Source organism: Bos indicus, chromosome 11, assembly GCF_029378745.1.
Source record: "Bos indicus isolate NIAB-ARS_2022 breed Sahiwal x Tharparkar chromosome 11, NIAB-ARS_B.indTharparkar_mat_pri_1.0, whole genome shotgun sequence".
Lineage (NCBI taxonomy): Eukaryota > Metazoa > Chordata > Mammalia > Artiodactyla > Bovidae > Bos > Bos indicus.
In genome coordinates this window covers 87607107-87630386 of record NC_091770.1, presented here as the reverse complement: position 1 = coordinate 87630386, position 23280 = coordinate 87607107, and the positions used below count along the sequence as shown (strand labels likewise).

General features: G+C 43.2%; 1 protein-coding gene across 3 annotated transcripts in view; it reads right to left on the bottom strand.

The window, feature by feature from the left end:
• Positions 1-63: 63 nt before the first annotated feature.
• ADAM17 (ADAM metallopeptidase domain 17) overlaps positions 64-23280 on the bottom strand; it is a 44370-nt gene continuing 21153 nt past the window's right edge. The window contains exons 6-19 of one of the 3 annotated variants that reach the window (XM_019970721.2): positions 23062-23195; positions 20645-20734; positions 18654-18767; positions 16993-17137; positions 16790-16878; positions 13916-14068; positions 11951-12150; positions 10859-10962; positions 6015-6149; positions 5756-5886; positions 4950-5028; positions 3887-3975; positions 2310-2360; positions 64-1861 (exon numbers count right to left, since the gene is read on the bottom strand). In XM_019970721.2, the coding sequence (XP_019826280.1) occupies positions 1511-1861; positions 2310-2360; positions 3887-3975; positions 4950-5028; positions 5756-5886; positions 6015-6149; positions 10859-10962; positions 11951-12150; positions 13916-14068; positions 16790-16878; positions 16993-17137; positions 18654-18767; positions 20645-20734; positions 23062-23195 (1865 nt within the window). In that variant the 3' untranslated portion in view covers positions 64-1510. Of the gene's footprint in view, positions 1862-2309; positions 2361-3886; positions 3976-4949; positions 5029-5755; positions 5887-6014; positions 6150-10858; positions 10963-11950; positions 12151-13915; positions 14069-16789; positions 16879-16992; positions 17138-18653; positions 18773-20644; positions 20735-23061; positions 23216-23280 lie in introns of those variants that run through there. The other 2 variants (XM_070799150.1, XM_070799151.1) reach the window with 2 other exon arrangements.

The following is a 23280-nucleotide window of genomic DNA, read 5'->3' as shown; positions in this document are numbered from 1 at the left end:
GCCCCAACTACAAAATATGCCCAGAGCAGCTTGTTAATAAGTGTAAAAAAAAGGTAAAGACAGTTTTGTTTCTTAAAAAGTCACAATTTTATAAAAAATGGTTTTCTTACATTCACTCATACGTACACCCACACACCCCACTCACCTTCTATCCAACTGCAGAAGTGTAACTACAATGTGAGAATATCATGACTAGAGACAGCAAATACCATAAGGTACAGGTTCAAGTATTAGTGTAACAGGTATCTGCGTAACAAATGTCCTTAGAAAAAAAGATGATTTGTCACAGGTTTGGATGATTGCCCTCAAAGCTTAAGTTATCTCAGTTAAAATGTGTTGGCTGGTGAGCACAATTCAGAACTTAGCAGGGGAAAAAAGCTTTTAAAGCAGATCAGAATTCAACCTGATGGTTTTTATCCTTCACATAGTAAACACAGACGTTACTGAAGCACTAGATCAAGAATGAACACAGGTGAATACCAAGGGTTCTTAGAAGTCAGTTGTGTGGGGAGAAAGCCCCAGGCCAGCACATCACACCCTGTTCCTTTGGCAAGAACCATCTCACACAGCCTCTTGGCCACTAGTGTTTGAGCAGAGGCGACCATACCCTTATTCTGAAGTAGTTCAGGTTTTCTAAATGGCAAATGTTTTAAGAGCATGGTAAGAGTGCTGACACGTGAAGATACTTACAAAACACAGAAAAACTGCCCAGCTCACGAGGCTCCAAAAACCGTTGGCAGGATTTTGTAGATTCATTTGGCTATAATTTGTAACCTTCACTATAAGCTGCTGCTAAGTCACTTCAGTCGTGTCCGACTCTGTGCGACCCCATAGATGGCAGCCCACCAGGCTCCCCCATCCCTGGGATTCATTGTTTTAATTCTAGAAATTAGAAATTCTAACAATTTAGAATTAAGAAACATTAACCTATTTCTTAGTGTAATTCCCTTCTTCTGTTACAAGTTCTAGGTATTACCTAGAACCACCTAGAAACAGAACCCACATTTTGGAGATAATGTATAACTTGTTGCTTTTATCTCCCTTTGTCTTGAAGGCAAAAAGTAAATCTGTGTCTGGTTACCCTCACACAAAACCACTACATGCCTATGTTCACTAGGTCATTACAGTGTATTTAAAAAAGAATCTGATCATCTCCCTAATCAGTGCTGTTCTCAATGTAAAAAGTTAATTTACAAAAACGTAAATATTCATAACCTAATCCAGCCATAGTTTCTGCTTTTGCACCACAGGTTGAAGGATACTTTAAAGATCAAAAAAACTGAAACCTGAAAGCCTCAAAATAAGCCAGATTCACCTTACCTCTTCAAAGGAAAAGGGCCTGACCACACCAGTATTATGTATGCAAAGGAAGTCCAAACACATGACCAGCATCTGCTGTGAAGTCACTTCCTTATTTCTCCCAAATCTTCACCAAAAATATGCAGTGATTTGGGGTCAAATCCCTAAAAAATACTCTGTCCAGGAAGTCAGCCCGGTATGCGGCTGGGGACTAGCACTCGGTCTCCTTGCTGTCCACGCGGTTCTGACGCTGCAGCTTGAAGGACGAGGCCTTTTCACTTCTGGTGACTGGATGGTCTGTAAGGTCCTCGAATGACTTAGCAGCTGCACTGCTATTTGGGAAGGGATCCTTCTCAAAGCCATCCTCATCGGCATGTGAGTCCGTGCTCGGGTCCTCCTGGATGGTGTCCATCCGCTGGTGGTCCAGCTTCGGGGCCAGGGGCGCAGAGGGCGCGGGGGGCATCACGGGGGTGGTCTGCAGGCGACCAGGGGTCTGGGGCGCAGGAAAGGGCTTGATGATGCGCACCGAGGCCGAGTCCATGCTGCTCAGCATCTCGACGTTCTGGAGAGACATGGAGCAGGGGGTGAGCCCCACCAGACGGCCGCACCCATCAGCACCCTGATCCCCACCCACCTGAGGAAAGCACCCTCAGAAGCAATTAAACAGCTTCCAAGTGTCCTGACAACCCGTATGTGAAGACCCAAGAGAGTCAGAAGAACCCTTGTCAAGATCCTAAGACAGGAAAAGCTCTCCAAACGTGAAAATGAAGTCAGCGCCGAACAGCCAACTACTCAGGGCAGCAGGGAGGGCAGAGTGGGGCTCCTCTGTAGTGTCAGTCTCCATCCAAGTGACTGACTAAAAGATCACCGTCAAGAGGTTCCCTTTCACATCCTGCCTGCCAGAAGACGGCCCTCCAGCCGAAGAAGGCGCAGCTGGGGGAGGCCAGTGAAGGTGTCTGCTCAGCAGGCCTCCAAACACAACCGAAAATCCTTTTTTGTGAGATACTTACACTGGGGTGGAACAGAGACAGAGACTCAAACTGCTTATCCAGTTTCTTATCCTAGAAAGACAAGAAGAGCGGGGTCATTCTTACAACCTGCTCAGTAGAGGCTCCGTCCTCCTAAGCCCCTCCTAATAGTAACTAGTGAAGAGCTAGCTTAGAACTTGAGCTGTAGGAAGAGGGAGCAGGTCCAGCAGATGAGAATGTGAGTTCTACTCAAGGTTGAGGGGTTCTGCCACAAGTGTTTCTCTTACACTTGAAGAAGTATGTTTTTTGGCATTAACTGCAGAAAGAGGCAAGGTTTAAGTGCTGTTTTTCTGAGAGACTTGCTCCACACCCTGGGCAGGAACAACCAGGGCACCTCCATGCAGGCTCAGCACTCAGAGACAAGGCTGACCCTAAGGGCAGCCCTAGGAGGTGGAGGGGCACTGCCTGTGGCCTCACTTGGCACTGACCTCAAAGTGCCCCAGACCCCCCAGCCTCAGTACTCTTCTCAGCGTGTCCTGAGTTTCTGTGGCCCAAACTCTGAGAGGACCTAGGCCTCAAGTCCCGAACTGGCCCTCAAGTCATACTCTGAAAGGCTGGACACACAGTCCCCCCTCCACCCTGCTCCCTGTCTGGGGCTGACTAGTGACAGGTGACCACAAGCGAGGCAGGAGGCCGAGCCCCGGCCTGACTGCCCTGACCGTCTTCTGTGCTTGGAAACCAGCCACCACCCGCCCTCCTGTCGGCAGCTCTACTCAGAAATCAAAGGTCAGGCCTCCATAGTGGATGGCAGTGTTGCTGTGTGTCAGAGCTTCAGCTCTTTTAACAGAGCAGGGCTTGAGCAGAGGTTTCCTCAGGCCCACCAGGCTCATCAACCGGAGGAAGAACCGTCACGAGACAGCGCGCGAGGGAAGGCGGCCAGGGCCACGGAGACCCGAGAGTTCCCTACACCGCACCCTCCCATGTGCTCACGGGAGGCACCCTGTCAGGGCTTTCAGAGCAAAGGCCTGAAAGCCTGGGTCTGAGTGCCTCGTCTCTGCACAGCAGACAGATCTTCACTTTCCCACAGAAGCAAGGAGATTGGATTTATAAGAAAACGTATAAAGTACTGGAGCTTCTCAGAGTGCAACCAAGCTTGTTAGCTGTTACTCGTCTTGAACAATCAAAATGACTGCTCGGTGTCCTCACAGGGAAGGATTCGAACACCCCAAACGGTGCTGCCGGGACCCTGGACAAGACGGGGCAGCGTCTCTGGACGGCTGCTGGCTGCCATCTGCGCTGTGACAACAGCCTGAAAATGCTCATGCCGCAGCTTCACTCAGAAGTCCTAGACAAGTCCAGCTAAACAGTCTCTGGTGCTTAGAAAGAATGAAATTCCTCAGAAATTACACACGAGAACAAAACAGCCACACACAAAAAATACCATTTTTTAGAATTTAGTCTTTTAACAAGATACACTTTCCTGGGGGTAACACCAAAAATGTCATTAGAAACAGGTCAGAGTTTTCTGAGAATAAATTTTATCTTTTCAAAACAGCCCTATGGTTGGAGGTGCTCAAGTTTAACAAAATGTTTCAATTACTTAAAAACTGGTGACTCACCACACAATGGACCAGAATGCTGAAAGGAATCCAGAATATCAAGGAGAAAACCAGGACGGAACCGACGATGTTGTCTGCTAGAAACTTCCCTGTGAACAGTTCCAAACAATGAATGTCATGAGCAAGGACTCAGAAGTCGAAAAGCAGCCTTCTTAGAGTATCATCAGGTGTCGGGGCACAGACTGCCGGCGGGGTACCGCGACGTGGCTGGCATTGACAGGCAGGAACCATGCCACCCACGCGAGACCCGAGCACCTACCCACTCACGGGCACTCTCCCCAGAAAGGCCCAACGCACTTGTGGAGGACACGTCACATCACAGGGCGGCCCACCGGTCCCCAGAGGGACGCCGCAAGGGGCTCCTGCTGGAGGAGGCTCCTACTAGGAACGATGCTCGCCAAGACAGCGCTGCTGCTGTCTGGGCACTGTGGTGGTTTCTGGGATGAAACTCAAGTATGCACCCTAGAGGACACAGCGTGCATCCTCACTTCTGGAAAATCTGAGGCCCACTTGTACATGAATGATTCTCACACCATGCAGGAGTCTGGCAGTCTACAGCTTGCAGTCTACCATCTGATGCACGCTTATGCTGTCAAGAGTTCATTTCCAGTAAAGCAGTCTGTACTTTCTCTTCCCTTGTCTGAAAATCTGTGTGTCCATGCTATACAGGTGCAGACCTGTAAGGCCATTTTCTTTTTTAGCCAACAAAGTCATTTCAGAACATAAGTGGTGACTACTTCCATCCTCTATTGAAAGACTGTTAATCGCTCAGTTGCGTCTGACTCTTTGTGAACCCAGGGACTGTAGCCCACCAGACTGCCCTATCCATGGGATGCTCCAGGCAAGAATACTGGAGTGGGTTGCCATTTCCTTCTCCAGGGGATCTTCCCAACCCAGGGATCGAACCTGGGTCTCCTGCATCGCAGGAGGATTCTTTACTCACTAAGCCACCAGGGAAGCCCATTGCAGGATTCGGGCATATCAGTCTGAAACCACACTTTCTAACGTTGTCAGGGAAGTCAGCTCAGTTCTAAGCAGCCTCCCACCCAGGGAAACCACGTACCGAAAGTATTGATGCTCAGCTTGTCAATGAACTCCCAGAAACGCTCGATGACATCCTGCACTCGCTTTTCACATTTGCCCTGAAAACAAAAAACGTCAGGTGTTATTTCAAGGGCCATGCATTTAGAAGGAACGTGGCTTCCTTCATGTTAAAACACATAACTAACGTGAAAAGGGATCCACTGAAACCAAACAGCCCAAGAGACCCACCTGTGACACACTGAAATGGGGACCTAAAGTCCATTTTTGTAAGTGAATTTAGAGTCACAAGACACACACACACACACACACACACACAACCGGACAGCCTGCAGAAGCCTCCCAAGCCCCTAGCAACCCTCTTCTGTGAGTGTGCCGGCATAGTCGTGTTTCTGTGAGGGGCACGAGGATCTGACGAAGGCCGCCGACACATCATTCCTACCTACTCTGTACCCATTTCAAGGTCAGAGCCCACAGTTCTGCAGCATGAGTTTTACAATTAGCCTAGAAAACCAAGTAAGTGGGAAGTGAAGTCGTGTCCAACTCTTTGCAACCCCATGCACTATAGCCTACCAGGCTCCTCTGTCCATGGGATTTTCCAGGCAAGAGTATGTAAGTGGGACTCACTGCCTGCAAGCAGCCAGCTTTAGCATGAAGCCCCCAGGGCCTGTGCGGTCTCCTGGAACACCCACGGAACCTGCCTGGACTCTCACATGAGGACAGTGGTCAGACGTGGCACCGTCTGTGTTCTGATTTCCTTCCATTTGCAAAGCCAAGCATTTACAAACAAAAACTTCACATGAATAAACACTGTACGTAAATACTCACATTCGTATCACAGAAGCCTACTGTACAGGGCTTGCCCTTCCTCAAAAACAAGTTCTTCTGTTCGGCGTTGACGTAAGGCACGCAGCGGCCCGAGGGGTCCCTGCAGCACACCTTGCACGAGTTGTCGGTTTCTGAAACGGAGCAGAGCCTCACATACACACGGCCCTCTGCTGCCCTGACCCTGCTGGGCCCCCAAGGGCGGGGTCGGGCTGGCAGGCAAGGGCCACCTCCGCCCCTCCTGCCTTGGACACGCACTCACCATTACACGCACAGGACTCCAGCCTCTGCTCGCGTTCGCAGAAGGGCACGCACTTGCCGTCCTTACACTTGCCGAGATCCAGGCACACGGTGTCATCGGCTGCGTTTCCGGGAGGTGGGCACTCGCTGCTGTTACCTGCAGTGCGGGGCACACGGTCACCGTGAGTCACCCGGACCTGCTCCATCGGGAGCTGGGGAGCACCGTGCCGAGCACTACGCTGCCCAGTGTCCGCTCAGCCCTGCGGCCTTGCCTCCATCAGGACCTACTCGTTCCAGGTATCCTGCTTTTTTACCTCTTCATAGTGAAACAAAACGTGCTTATGAAAGAATGTGTATGTAAAACAGATCCTACTGCTGCCACTAACAAAAGACGCCTGTGAGCCCTGACTTGACTGCACCCTCCCCCAGCGGGCCTCCTGCCCAGAGCCCTCCCCGGCCCACACGCCCACCCTTCTTCACCTTCTTCCATTCCTCTCACCTCAGAACCTTAACGCACGCTGCTCAGCCCCCAGAGGATTCTTGTCTCCCTCTTTCAGGAGGCCAGGCTGGCCTTCCTCACCCTTTACATTTTCTCTCAAGTATCTCCTCCCCCAGATGACCTGAGAACCACACCTCCACTGGAGGCCCCTCACCCCACCAGGCCCCATCACTGCATGCCTCTCCCCGCCTACAGCACCTCTTGCAGTGTGCATCCATCTGATTATCTGTGAGGCCCCATCACTGCACGCTGCCTATCCCCCCACAGCACCTCTTGCAATGTGCATCCATCTGATTATCTGTGAGGCCCCATCACTGCACGCTGCCTATCCCCCCACAGCACCTCTTCCAGTGTGCATCTATCTGATTATCTGTGGTTCTTTTCTGTTTCTGACCACCAGACTGGTAAGCTCTATGAGATCAAAAACCAAATCTATTAATGAATCAATGTATGTCCAGTCCTGTCACACTGTAGGTAAACCACAGATATGTCTTGAAAGAATCAATGATTCTTAAGGACAAAGAAAAGCCACCCAAAAATGTTAAATTCAGGAGAATAGGTGAAACAAGTGACTCATTCTGGAAAATGAGAAACACAAGCAGTTAAAAGTCCACACTAAAAGAGAAGACAAAAACGACTGTATGAAGACACCATAGGCCTGGCCTTTCAAGTGAGAAATGAAAGTTAAAGTCATTCAGTCGTGTCCAACTCTTTGCGACCCCATGGGCTATACAGTCTATGGAATTCTCCAGGCCAGAGTACTGGAGTCGGTAGCCTTTCTTCCCTTCTCCAGGGGATCTTCCCAACCCAGGGATCGAACCCAGGTCTCCCACATTGCAGGCAGATTCTTTACCAGCTGAGCCACCAGGGAAAGCCCCCAAGTGAATCAAAAGAATTCAGACTTAAAGGTCTGTGAACTTAAAGGACTCTGCCCTTTTCCCCACAGAAGCAGACTTTCATTAACTACCTAACACAGATGACACACTTAGGCTGTTAACCTTTGCCTCTGATTTTATAAAAATGTGTCACGTGTGCTGGGCATTCAGAGTGTCAACAAGACTGTCTTACAGACAACTCACCCCCACTGAAAGCAAGCTCTGGAAAAAGGACAGCAAGTTCAGTGCAGGTTTATACTCTGAACTGTCACCACATTTATGCTGCTTCATGCTGCTCTCAGCAGATCCAAAAAAAAAAAGCTTTTGTTGAACATCTGCTCTTAAAAGATTAAAATCAGAGCATGAAGATGCACAGGAAAATAATTAAGAACACAGCATCACCTATTCAGCACAGTCCTCTGCGTGGAGCAGGCACCAGGGTCCCCCAGGGGATGCTGTGACAGAGCACTGGGCTCTGTCCACAGAGTGGCTGGTGCAGGAGGCCCAGGGAGGGGCCGGAGCATTTCTAACAGGAGCCCAGGTGATGCTGCTGCTACTTCATATAAATACCATGGGAACAAAAGTCTCTTTGATAAGGAAATCTTTTCTGAAACTGTTTTACACGTATTTAAAAAGAAAGCACCTTCCTGAAACTGTTTGGTTATTACAGTAAAGACTAACACTGAGCACAGCCAGAAAGTGTTTTTTAAAGGTTGACTGAGATATCCAGGCTCCTGATATGTGACAAACTAATGTGATATTGACAGATGGCAGAATGTTTGAATCATGAGTAACATAAAATGCACATTTAAAAGCTGAAGGAAGAATCGAAGTGAGATAAAACTTCACATCCACTAGGATGTCTGTGATCAGAAACATGGGGGAATTCCCTGGCAGCCCAATGGTCAAGACCGTGCTTTCTACTGCAGGGGGCACGGGTTTGATCCCTGGTCGGGAAACTAAGAACTTGCATGCTGTGCAGAGTGGCCAAAAAAATAAGACAAATAATAACAAGCACTGGTGGGGATTTGTAGAAATTGGAACCTTCACACATGCTGGTGGGAATGTAAAATGGTGCAGTCACTTTGGAAAAATACCTGGTAGTTCTTCAAAGGATTAAACAGATGTGCCACAGGACCCAGCAATTCTACAACTGGACACACACACACAGACACAAGAGAAATAAAAAGCTAAGTCTACACAAAAACTTACACACAAATCTGCATAGTAGCATTACTCACAGCAGCCAAAAGCAGCAACAATCCAAAATCCATCAATTGATGAATAAGAAAATGTGATATATCCATACAATGGAATATTATTCAGCAATAAAAATAAATGCAGGACTGATTCATGCTACAACATGGATAAATCCTGAAAACATTCTGAAAGCAGCACACATATTGTATGATTCCATTTACATGAAACATCCAGATCAGGCAAATCCATCAACATAGAAAGTAGAGTAGTGGTTGTCTGGAGCTGGGAGAATGAGGAGATTCGAAACGATAGCTAAAGGGTCTGGGTTTCTTTCTGAGGCAATGAAAACTGACTGGTAGGTGGATGCACAAACATGAATATACTAGAAACCACTGAACTGACACTTCAAGTGGACAGGTGGTATGATATGCTTATTATCTCTCAATAAACCTGTTACAAAAATCAAGCCAAGCAACCAAAGGATACATAAATTAAAAAATATAAGACGGGATAGATACACCAGACAAATAAGGACACCGTGACCACACAGGTAGCAAACTGAATATTAAACAATTTAAAAGAGGATATGCATAACTGTTTCACTCTGCTGTGTGCCTGGAACTAACACAACACTGTAAATCAACTGTAGTCCAATAAAAATTTCAAAAATTAAAAAAAAATTAAATCTCAAGGGTCAGAAAGGAGCATTATATAGTGATGAAGGAATAGCAAGACCAAGAAGATGTGGAGAACGTGTACCTGATAATACAGCTTGGAGATTTTTGAAAGGAATAACTGACAGAACTACAGGGAATATTGACAATCAATACAGATAATCTTAAAACTAGCTTCAGATAGATTAAAGTCCTAAAGATGAAAGATAAAATTATGAAGCTAACATAACCAACTGTGGAAAATATCTTTATAATGATCCACAACTCAAAAAATACACACACAGAAACAAAATGACACATTTAATGAGAGGTTTTTGTTCCAAAAGGACGACAGACAGGAGGAAGGCATATGCAGTATTTAAACCAGATAGATTATCATGAAAGAACTCCTCCAAAGCAATAACAGCAAAAATTAAACCCAATTTTTATAAATGGACCAAATAAATGAACTAATTATGTGCAGAAGAAATCTAAATAGCTAACAAATATACAGATGTTCATGGAAAATGTAAATAAGGAGAAGAAATCACCTTACACTCAGACTGGCAAAAAAGAGCTACATAATACAGTGTGTTGACAAGGACACCAGAATACAGGAACCTGGACGCCCCACGGTGGCACTGACTAACCCATACTGCTGTTCCAGAGACCACTGGAGTGCTACCCTCCACGACTAGGCAATTCCATGCTTCCCTATGCACCCAGGAAGCCCTCATGGCTCCCAAAGATATGTGAGGATGCCCAGTGTAGTCCTACAGGCAGCATTAGGAGAGAAATCCTAGCAGCTACTGCTTGGTGAGCAGATAAGCACACACAGTGTATCACAGTAAATCACTGGAAACCCAGCAAGGACCCAAAACAATGAACTAGACACACACAGAAATACAAAGCAATGGAAAACACAATTGTAAAGACATGGCATTGAGTTTTCAAAAAAGATCTAATGTAGAGTATCATTTTAGCACATTAAAAACACACATGTAGAGAGTTCCCCGGTAGTCGAGTAGCTAAGAGTCTGTGTGCCACTGCAGGGGGCCAATTTGATCCCTGGTCAGGAACCTAGAGCCCACATGCTGCAACTAAGACCCAGTGCAGCCAAATAAATATTTTTTTTTTAATGTACAGAAAACAACAGGCTTCTCAGGTGGCTCAGTGGTAAAGACTCTGCCTGCCAATGCAGAAGATGCAGAGATGCAGGTTCAACCCCTGGGTCGGGAAGATCCCCGGAGGAGGAAATGGCAACCCACTCCAGCATCCCTGCCTGGGCTATCCCATGGTCAGAGGAGCCTGGTGGGCTATAGTCCATGGGATCACAAAGAGTTGGACAAACAACTTAGCAACTCAACAAAAACAGCAACAAAAAATAACACTATCTCAAGGACATACACCTATCCAGGCAAATATCAAAGACACTAAAGCTGATGCCTATGAAGGAAAGGAGAATGGAAGTGAATGATCGAAGGTCCTGCAGTGACCAATGTGAAGCGTGCTGTGATCAACTCAACTCTGTCTGTGAGGTAAAAGGTTCGAGTCATCTGAATGAAACCCAACTCTGCTTTCAAACGCAGGCATGCCCATCTGAACAAATTATTCTAAGAGATCCACCAGGAGGACATACCTGTACAATAAGACACGCCTTTGCAAGTAGCGTTAATGGCCTCTTGGCACTTCTTCTGGGCCGTCTCGAACTGACAGTTTTTACAGCAAGGACTGTTCCTGTCACTGCAGAGGAAGAGCACACAGTCCAGGTCAATGGCCAGCATCACAACGCAGACTACGGTCATGCCACAGGCCCCGAGAGGGCAGGGCAGAGCCTCCTGAGGCCACCCACTCCTGCACAGACTCCCAGGTGCTGGCACCCCCAGACATGGTCCCTCGGCCCTTCCTGATGCAGACACGGGCAGCAGAGTGGTCCACAGTGACTCATCTTTAAAACACCTTGGTGTCCTTGGTTTTCATTCACTTAATAGATTTTTTTTTTAAGTGACTTTTTTTTAAAAGGGACTTCCCTGGTGCTCCAGTGACCTCCCAATGCAGGGTGCATCAGTTGTCAGTCCTTGGTCAGGGAGCTAAGATCCCTCATGCCACATGACCCAGCCAAAAATTAGAGCAAAAAAACAAAAACAAAAACAAAAACCAACCCCACAAGGCAATCAGTAGTTAAGAAACTAGGCAGCCTGGTCAGTACTTGCAGTGTTAATACGCACTGTATGCAGTTCAGTCTGCATAAATTAAAGCTGCCCCTCTACTTCTCAGCCAGGCACAGGGCATTAAAAATGGAACATAAGACTTATAACTTGTAACCTGTAGTAAGTTAGAGATTTGTAACTAAACCTTCCTCCATATTTGGTTTCTGTGATTCAACAGCATTCTTTAAGGCTATTCTACAGCACAGATACAAGTAATGAGTTTATGTCCCAGAACTGTTATGAAAGAATGTGGCCATAAACCTCCTTGCTGAGTCATCTTTGTACATCTCTGCTTCCTTAGGATTCTCTGTACCACGGCATCACTACAGCAGAGAGGATGCAAGACCAAGGATTTGTCATGGAATGTCAAACTGCTTTCCAGAAAACATTTTCTTTGCTGCACAGGGGTAGACACACACTTTCACAGGCCCTCTAATGACTCTCAAGGCCCTGCGTTTTCAGCCCACGGTTCTGGGGATCCCTCATTAGGCGCCCGCACGCCTGCCGCACGCAGCCCTCACCTGCACTGCACACCCGGCCTCAGCGTGCAGTCGCTGTTGCAGCAAGTGTCGTTGTTGAGGTACATGATGCCGGGGTCGCACTCCTCGCCCTCGTCCACCCTGGAGTTCCCGCACACTTTGTTGCTGCGTTCCTGGAAACACTCCTGGGACTTGCTTTCAATGGTCTTATAGATGGACTGTTTACTGCAGTTTGAAAACATCTTAAGAGAAAAAAGGCCACACAGGACCCAAGATAACATAAAAATTCAGTTAAGCGCTTATTCTCCAGGGACAAACTTTAACGCAAAAGCCACAACCAGAACCAGCTTGAAGGCTTATCAGGTTCACTGTTGCCTTTAAATGCCATTTGCTGGCACCTTCCTCTGCAGGAGGCTAGAAACGTTATGTGAATTTGGTGAAGCCTAAAATTCTTCACAGGAAAGTAAGCCACACAAATGCGGAGACCAAACACCTCCACCAGTCAGGCATGAGCAGAGTCACCAGACTAAGCTCAGTGACTCAGTAGCCAAGAGTGGCCCCACTCAGAGTGGCCCCACTGCGGGGACACTGACCGGGCAGACCCGTCTTCCTAGATACAATGATCCAGGCCTGCAGAACACGTCTGCTCTGATTCTCTGAATTTACATCAGTCATCCATGTTTAAAGTGTTTTAACAGCTGAGTTTAGTAAGAGGTGTGATACTTCATATATATGTGTGTGTGTATGTATATATGTAGTCTATTAAATTAAATTCCAAATTATTACCTAAACGTCTTCATGGGTTCCCAAGATCTTAAGTTTGAGTTGCTACAGCTGACCCCTAGCTTGTCCACTTGATATGCAAAACCATAGAAATGACCCACATTTGGGCATTTTTCCTGATGCTCTAAAATAGAGTCCAGTTCCCAAACAATTTGAAAATATCAAGAAAAGCAGAACAAGATTTGGGTAAAACTCAGCCTGAGTACTTTTAGAGGTAGGGCCTCCACAGTCTGCAAATGACTACAATGGCTTCATCTGCCACCCAAACAAGCGCCATAAGACCCCTGAGGAGCAGAGAGCACAAGACCCTCATAAGACAGTATAAAACATACATTCGTCTCTGGCCACAGTTCCTGGCACAGAGCTCCTGAAACCTCCATAATTTCCTAGGTAATAGGAGTGTCTTTTGTTGTAATGAGCAGACTCTGAGTGGGCTCCTGAGTGGGCAATGGTCACCAGAAAGACCAAGCCATGGTTAGAAGCTTGGAATTTTCAGCCCCACTTTCCATTCTCTTGCAAAACGGAAAAAGGACCAGACAGACGTCTATGAAGACTTTCAGTTCAGACTCTACGAGTGAGTCACAGCCACTCTCAGGAAGTCTCTGAAGCTGTTTCCCATGTCCCAAGTCAACGAGTGTCGAGTATTCCAGACACCTTCAACAGAATATGATCTCTCTACTTATTTGACAAAGCAAATATTATTTACTGCATACCTGGTACCCTGAATGAGCATTGGAGACAGAGCTGTAAACCAGAAAGGCAAGTGCCTTACCCACAGGACACTTATATCTGGCAAATTACATATTTTGTTGCAAAAGTTTATTAAAAAAGCAAATTATGAAGCAATGTAGAGCTAATATGAATGATAGGCTTATAAATGAAAGAAAAATTTAAGTGAAAGTCTAAGCCCACCAGACCCTGCAAACTAGGATTCCAGTGCAAGGCATTAAATAATTAACTTTCCATACAGCTCAAAGCAACACATGATTAATCTTGACAACGCACAGTCCAAATGAGCAGATTTAGATGGACCACGTTTCACGGTACTTGGTAACGTGCAATTCCATCCCTAGCTGCTGCTGTTCAGTCACTCAGTCATGTCCGACTCTTTGTGACCCCATGGACTGAAGCACAAATGGAAAGCTTTTCTGGGCTCTCTTATCATTCAGCATCATCTCTTCTTCCCTAATCACATTAAAAACAAAAGCGCCAGAAGACACGTACCTTATTGTTCTCGTGGTCGCCGCTCACAGCTATGGGGTACATGACATACTTCCCTCCCTGGTCCTCATTTGGGGCACATTCCGCCAGACCATCTGGGTCGTGCTCTGCTCCAAAGTTGTGCCCCAATTCGTGAGTTGTAACGAGGTCAGCTTCCTGAAGGATCACACAGGGAAAATGTTACTTCCTAACACCTAACCATCACCTGCTGTGGCCAGCTGGGTTCCTCTCTCTTAAATGGGACCTGATCAGTCAGATTCAGATCAACAACAGGGCAACAGCTGGACTATGACTTCTTCTATCAGTTATAGAAATTAAATGGAATATTTAAGATTGTATTGAATACTGTTAAGTAGTATTACATGGATGAATTTAAACAAAACATAAATTAAAAGATAGACTGGAACACTCAATGCGGAACCAAACACTGGCCATTCCAAAACTGCCTGGCACTGATAAACCAAAGAGCTAATAACCAATCACCCAAGCCCCCCGCCCTCCCACCTCTCATCTCAGTCACACTCCCATTAGATCTAAGTGTGGTGGGAAGGTTAAAACTAGACAACTAAAGAAGAGCAAAACAATGTTCCTTATCCCAGTGACTGAATTCCTGTCCAATGACAGTGACCTAGCCCTAGAGGTTCAGAATTTTGTTCAGAATCCAGTTGAAGGGTTGGTTGTACTGAACCTATCAGATCACCAGAGGATTTCTATCTGAATAGAACGGTAAATTTAGCCAGTAAAGCTAAAAAATTTCCCATATTTAACTGCATGAGATAACAAATTACTGATTTTTTTTTTCCCCCTGAGATGGGAGGGGGGAAATCACTCCATGGACATGAAAATAATCTATACATATTTTTACAAGACACTGTATATTTTTTTAAAACGAAGAGTCCCAATTCTGAAACCAATGTGTTGAAGATTTCCATGTGTTAATATTAAAATGGTAGTAAAGAAAACTTTGCATTTTTAGCAAAAAATATTCAAATTCCAAAGGTTCAATATGGGGAAGTAATTCCATACTATCCTTTGGAAAAATTCATTACTGGATTCTCTAATCCACTTCAAAAAAACAGACTAACATTTTAAGAACTGCTTATCATATTTTCTTCTTTCATCCCATTTCACTTTTTTTTTTAATTCACCAAAGTCCGTAATTTATATTAGGTTTGCTCTTTGTATTGCACTTTCTATTGGTTTTGGCAAACATATAACGTCTTTTCTTTTTTAAAAAAATTATTTTTGATGTGGACTATTTTTAAAGTTTTTATTGAATTTTTTACAGTATTACTTGTTTTATGTTTTGGTGTTGTGGCCATGGGGCATGTGGGATCTTAGCTTCCTGACAAGGGATCAAACCTGTGCCCCCTGCATTGGAAGGCAGAATCTTAACCACTGGACTGTCAGAGAAGTCCCCACATAATGTTTTATATCCATCACTAAAGTATACAGAACAGTTTCAACACCCGAAAGAAAACCCTCTGTACTCCACCTACTCATCCCTCCCTCCACTCTTGGCAACCACTCATCATTTTATTGCCCCCATGGCTTTGCCTTTTACAGAATGTCATATAGATGGAATCAAACAGATTGTCTCCTGCTGCTGCTGCTGCTGCTAAGTCGCTTCAGTCGTGTCTGACTCTGTGAGACCCCATAGACGGCAGCCCACCAGGCTCCCCCGTCCCTGGGATTCTCCAGGCAAGAACACTGGAGTGGGTTGCCATTTCCTTCTCCAATGCATGAAAGTGAAAAGTGAAAGTGAAGTCACTCAGTCGTGTCCGACTCTTAGCGACCCCATGGACTGCAGCCCACCAGGCTCCTCCGCCCATGGGATTTTCCAGGCAAGAGTACTGGAGTGGGTTCCCATTGCCTTCTCCTTGGCTTCTTCTACTTAATAATATATTGACTCTTTGGGCCAGACAATTATTTTGTGTGCTTGTAGCGGGTGGTGGTGCTGTCTTGTATATTATAGGCGGTTTAGCAGCATCCCTGGCCTCCAAAAAATATATATAATATACATTTATGGTTCCTCCATGTGTTCATAACTTGATAGCTCTTTTTTAAAGTGCTTAATAGTATTCCATTATCTGGATGTACCAGTTTGTTTATCCATTCACCTACAGAAAGACATCTTGGTTGCTTCCAAGTCTTGGCAATCCTAATAAAGCCGTTATAAACATCCACCGGCAGGTTTCTGTGAGGACTCCTTTGACTACATACTAAGGGTGCCGAGTCCAATGTAACACCAGAGTATGTTTATTTTTCTGAGACACTGCCACACTGTCTTCCTAAGCGATTGTATTAATACCATTTTGCATTCCCACCAGCAATGTATGAGAATTTATGTTGTTCCACATCCTCACTAGCATTTGGTATTATCACTACTTTGGATATTAGCAATTCTATTAGTTTTATAACGGGCTTTCCTTGTTTTGATTTGCAACTGCCTAATAACATACAGTACTGAGCATCTTTTCATTATGCTTAGTTGCCATCTGTATATCTCCTTTGGTGAAGTATCTATTAAGATCTTTGGCCTATTTTAAAATTGGGTTGTTTGTTTTTTTGAGTTTTCAGTATACTCCTTATATGTTCTGGATAGCAGTCCTTTATCGGGAGCTGCAGATGAAGGGCTCCAGAAAGGATGTCTTTAGGAAAAACAATTAATACCAACTGGTCTCAAAAGAAGTTTGACAGCTGACAATATTTCTTCTTTATACTTTTCATATTTGTCACTAAAAATATATATCTGTTTAGGCAGAGACAAAGAACAGTATGCATTACTTTTTAAAAAGATATCTACATAAATTTTAACTGCTGAGGTCCCACTACAATAAACTCAAAATCTACTCTTTTAAAACTTGAAGAACATACCTTTGTAAGGATGGTTTTACCATAATTTTTTGTGCTGGTCAAACCACTATTCAAATAGATATTTTTCTTTCCAATTGGACTGTAATAAGCTACAGGAAAAAAAAAAACAAATGGCTTGTTCAATAATTATAATGACATAATTATATCATAATCCAATCACCTTGCTATTCCCACATATTTCATACAACAAATGGAAAACTTACCCTTTGGACAAACACCTCCGTGACTGTTCGCTCTGGGAGAACCAACATAAGCTAAGCCAAGGGTTCCCATATCAAAATCTTGGTACGTGAAAAGATGTGCTAGGCAGACTTTAGATGCTTCTTCAGCAATATCAAAACTAAATTGCTTTTAAAAAAACAAAGTGTTCTTAATTAGATTAACAATTACATCAGACCAAGACAGGTTTCAACTAAATATTCCAGAATACTACTATACTGTACAACTGCCTTTTTTTACATTTTTTTAAAGCCAAAGTATAGTTGTTATAAAATACTGGCTATATTCCCGTGTTGTACAGTATATCCTTGTAGCTTATTTTATACGTAACAGTTTGCACCTCTTCATCGCCTACGCCTATATTGCCCTTTCCCTCTCCCCACTGGTAACCACTGATTTGTTCTCTATATCTGTGAGTATTTCTTTGTCGCCACATTCACTAGTTTGCTGTATTTATGGATTGCATATATAAATGGTATCACACAGTATCCTTCTCTAACTTATTTACTTATCATAAGACCCTATACATCCATCCCTGTTGTTGCAGATAGCAAAATTTCATTCTTTTTCATGGCTAAGTAATATTACACAGATACAGCACTCTATGGATCTCAAACTAATAACAGCCTTAATTCCCCTCAAGCTTTGAAAACCTGACTTCACTTCAGTCTTGTGAGACTCTAACCAGAGAATCCAGATGAGCCACACTGTGCATGGACTAAGCCTAGAAACCATCAGATAAACAAAGTGCTGTTTTAAGCCGCTAAATTTGCAGTAATCTGTTACAGCAGCCATGGGAAGCTAACACATTAACAACACAGAAGATAAATGCTATCACTTCACAGAAGGCCATTTTACAACAAAGCAAAGGTATAGACAGCGTGTGTGTTAGTCACTCAGTCGTGTCCAACTCTGCAACCCCATGGACTGTATGTAGCCTGCCAGGCTCCTCTGTCCATGAAATTCTCCAGGCAAGAATACTGGAATGGGTTGCCATCTCCTTCTCCAGGGGAATCTTCCCAACCCAGGGATCGAACTTGTGTCTCCTGCATTGCAGGCAGATGCTTTACCATCTGAGCTACTAGGGAAGCCCATAGACAGAGACCCGGGGACAAAAATGATAAATTGTATCTTGTCAGGACAAGAATCCATATGGCATACAGTATTTATGTTATCCTTAGTTACCAGAATAAAAACACAGAAATTTAAAATTTCCTAGAGTACTTTCAGATCTCCACATTACACCTCTACCATCTAATACATTTTTATACCATTTGGTAATTACTGACCTCAGAGATCTACTAATAAGCTTCAAAGAGACCTGAACTAACAAAATCATGTATAAGAAATTTATTCAGAATAAGGTGGATATCCATTTATCTCCTAAAGCCCCATTACTTCACTAGATTCGCAGAAATTTTACCATTAAGCAGCACTGCTTTCTAGCAATTTTCGCTTTCAGTTCTTTCCACCTTGCTTTCTGCCCAGCAACAGGGGAAGAGGTCACCACTGGATCAGCTGGGGTGTGCTGACCCTGGTGCTCACCACCTCTAAGACATCCCCTCATTAACACAGACATGACCCATATTTTTAGAAATCACAGAATGGTGTTAAACAGTATCATACTCAGGGTTTCATGACCTACCTCTAGCAACATCTTCACATCCCAAGCATCTTTTTCTTCATTTGGGTAACTTTTTGCCATATTGAAGTGCCTTTCACCAGGTTTTACCACTTGTGGAGACTTGAGAATGCGAATCTATACTTAAAAAGATAAAACACTTAGAACACTTCAGAAAAGTTCACAAGATTAAAATAATACTGCATTGTTTCAACTAAAAAAGACCATTGACCATTCTTAAAAAAAAAAAAAAAAGTTTGAGTCAAAATTCCATAAAATTCTTCAATTCTAACATCCAATGATTAAAAACAAACTGAGAAGCAATATGGTATGAAAAATATGTCAAAGAATGATTTACAAATTATAAGTGTGCTCCTTTTTATTTCTTCTTTATTTAGTTGGAAAAAATTAAAACCTAGGTTCCATGAGCCTAAAATCATTTATTCCAGTGATTCAGAGATAAGAATGAGATGTACAGCTCTGCACACCACAGACATATGAGCAAAAAAAAAAAAAAAAGGAGTTTTTCCTTATACATATAGCACAAATTCATATTAATCCTACTTTAAAAAAAAAAAAAGGGGATGTTGGTTTCTCTCCAAAGGCTAATGCAGAAAGGAACAAAGTCATGCTCAGCTCACTGTTTCTGGCATCTCTTCCATATCTGCCTGCCTGCAGAGGGGATACTGCAGTCTGCCCCCGCCCTCCAAGTGGTGAACTCACTGGGGTGGGCTCTGAAGCTCTAGTACTGGGTGATCAAGATCCATTCTGGGATGAACCAGGTGGGAGACCACTGTGACTGCACGTCTAAACCACATTCTCCAACCACCTATCATCAGCAAAGAAGCTGGTATTTTATCTCCTACCAGATCTAGTTTTTTTCAAATGGGTTCCAAATTCCTAAAGCAGAAAGCAGCTTTATTTATTGGTCTGCTAAAATTCAAATATGCTGCAGCTATTTTCAAGTGAGACTCCTTTATTGTATCATAATGGGATAATCATCAACATATTCATGAAATGAAAAAGCAAGGTGCAAAAGAGTACAACGTACCAGACACAGACAAACACATGCTATACATGCATAAAATATCTCTGGGGAGATGTGGATGAAACTAGTGACATGGATGTCTCTGGGGAAAGGAACTGGTTTGACAACAGGTGGCTGAGGAGACTTACTTTTCACTGGCTTTTGTACCATGTGTATATATTACCTATTCAAATAAAAACTTTAAAAAGGAAATGCAAAAGAGTAAAAGAAAATGGAAAAGGGAAAAATAATTCTTAGTTTTATACAAGTACTATAAAAGTGTAACATTTATTAAAAGTATGATACATGACTTCAAAAGCTTTTTTCTTTTTGTTCTCTATATTCTACACTACAGAACCTGTAATATGGCTACTTTAGTACAAACAACCTGATAAAAGAGATAATTTCCTTAATTTACATGTCAAAATATCTGTCCAAAGTAATAACCAATTTCAGAATACTTGTTAATAACAAGTCGTATCAATTTGGAACAATTTTTATTACGTGATATAATTAGGATGACATTAATACATCAGTGATGGACATCATTAACAGATAGGAACTCAGAAGATTCTTAGGAAAAGAGATCTAATGGTTCTATATGTATAAATGCCTTGAAAACATACACATAGCATTGTTGAATGAATTTTCTAAGGCTTCAACAATGTGTTAGAATTCTAACTAAAGACATTAAGCATAATCAAAAGTAAAGCAACACAGAAGAAAAAAGGCCATGAATTCAGAAAAAAGGAAAGATCTTAGTAGCATAAGAAGGCTTCCTGCCTAAAAGAAGCCTAAGAACAGAGTCTTTCATAATCTATAAATAGTATCAAAACACTTAAGTTTATCAGATAAAAATCACTGACATATCAGAATATTAATTCATGATTAAAGTAGAAGATAAGTTTCTGGGCTGTTAATACAAGTGACAAATATTTATACCACGCAACTTAGTTGAACATTATAACAAACATCCATTGATAAATACCTGTTCTATCTGTATTCCATAACCTTTAAAACCTGCATTGTCCCATGAAGTGTTTCGATAGATGTCATCAACTCTGTCAATTAGCTCTATCTGTGTGTATAAAAAGAGAGTAAGAGAAAGACATTATGTATATTTTACCATTCTTTGTGGTCTAATATAAGTTCTTCAGGGATTAAAAAAAAAATCAATTTAAATACCACTGTAAAAGTTTCACCAAGTAAAAAAACTGACATTAGGATGTTACTCTTAACGTTGACAGTTCTATCAAAGAAATTATTCCTAGCTTCAAACTTAAAATGTTACCAGAATAAAGCAGTTGCACAATTAACCCCCAATTTCAGGTAATCAACTGCATAAAGAATGGAAATATCAAGTAATGGGTTTTTTTTAAAAACTGCCACTCAACTATGGAAATCAAAATTAATAGTCAGTTTACCTAAAACAGCCCAAAGAAGTACTCTGTTCACTCTATCTCTTGCCACATACTTAAAAAAAAAAAAAAATCCTTCAGAAAGTAGTAAGGAGCAGTGGCACACACCACCACCCCTATCCCAGACCCTCCCTAGGCAAAGTTCAGCACCCAAGCACAAGGCAGAAACAGGAGTGAGGTCTCACCACGTCTCCTCTCTCCCATCCTCTGATGGGGGTAGGGGGAGAGGTAGAGTAGAGATCACTGAGGGAGGAGGGACAGTATAATAGCCAAGTATGATCCAAACTACAGTAGGAACAAAATATGCATTACCTATCTTTTCCTTAAGAGAAGACTTTACTGTTCAAACTGGGTAAATGAAGTTTGTTCTGGCAACTGAGAAGCATGTTACAGGTCTAAGAAATTGTTCTTTGCTTATGGTAACTCTAAGACCAAGAAATTCAATTTCTGGGAATTCCATGTGGTCCAGTGGTTAGGACCCTGCCTGCCAATGCAAGGGACACGGGTTCAATCCCTGGTCTTGGAAGATCCCACATGCTGCCCAGTAACTAAGCCTGTGTGCCACAATTATTGAAGCCCGCATGCTCTAGAGCCTGCAAGTCGCAACTAGAGAAAGTCCACACTCAGCAACAAAGACCTAGAGCAGCCAAAAGAAAAAGAGAAATGCAATTTCTAAGACAAGACCTTTCATTATATTCATATTCCTGGTATAATGAACAAAGAAGTAAACTAAGAGCCCCTAATACAAAACCCACACTAAGAAAAGAAGCCTCTCAAGAAAGAATACCTAGGCTTCCCTGGTAGCTTGGTGGTAAAGAATCTGCCTGCCAATGCAGGAGGCACAGGTTCAGTCTCTGATCCAGGAAGATCCCACATGCTGTGGAGCAGCTGAGCCCTACACCTGAGCACCCAACTGTTGAATCTATGCTCCCCAACAAGAGAAGCCACAGCAATGAGAAGCCCAAGCATCCCAACAGGAGAGTAACTCGCTGCAACTACAGAAAAGCCCGCACAGCAACCAAGACCCAGCACAGCCAATAAACAAATTAATTTTAAAAAGAAAGAGTTTCTTACTTAGGAACAAGACCTATAGTGACTTCACACACTACTCCTACTACCCTCGTAATAAAATTACTTGACATGGAGGGCAACGGAAAGAAGGGCACAAAAAACGCACAGTATGGGGCCAGCAAGGCGCGGAGAAAGACGGCTTTGCTGCACTGGGCTCTAGCACTACAGAATGAATAGCCACATTCTCTTTAACTCCCTCAACGTCATTTCAGTCACTGCCAAGTGATCACGAGGAATGAGGTCAGACTGATAAAAAATGTCAATGAAATATGATTCCCTTGACTTTTAAAATGACAATAGTAAATGCTGAAAAATCCAGCATCAGTGGTTCTGTAATCTTGCCTTCAAATCTCTGTGTTACAGTTACAACACCACAGTTCCATTTATTTCACCCAGTTACCGTCTAACGATTAGATATTTTACATGATACAAACTAAGTGACCAATCCCTCTGATAGACATATATAAGCAAAAAGAACACACACAAGTTCATACAGATACTTTTCCCCCCACTCTGGAGTATACATCCATATGTCCCACCAAGGGGACCACTGTCATCACAACAGTGATGTTTTCACAGAGTTCAGGTCTATAAAGACAGAGGTCTATGTTATGAACTTTCCTTAAACATAATATGCATGAAAATTCTGATGTGCAGAAAAGCCTAGTTGGAAGGTAAAACGGTTTTCAAAAATTTGAAAATAGCATCTAACAACTAACAATAATCAAACTGCATTATTGTTTAAATAACGTTAAGAACCTCAGGTGATAGACCTCAAATATTCTAGGAAATCACAAACCATCTGAAACAGATCTCATTTCATGACATTTCAAATTACAGCAGTCTTCTCTTAAATGGCACTTGCCCGCCTAAGGAATGTTTCTGCCCATCACATCCTCCAATTTCAAATACTCACCAAGTAGTTGGTAGTTGTACTCTCTTCCCCTCTGCCCATGTATTTGTAAAAGCGATGATCTGCTACCACCAATAATTTACACGTGTTCTTCAAGGGATTAGGGTCAGCTCGTCTCTTCACTCGATGAACAAGCTCTAATATGAATTTGGATGCACTATTAAATCAAAATTCACCAAAACAAGGAGTTTTTTTATAGCAAATTTTTAAATCTAGCATATT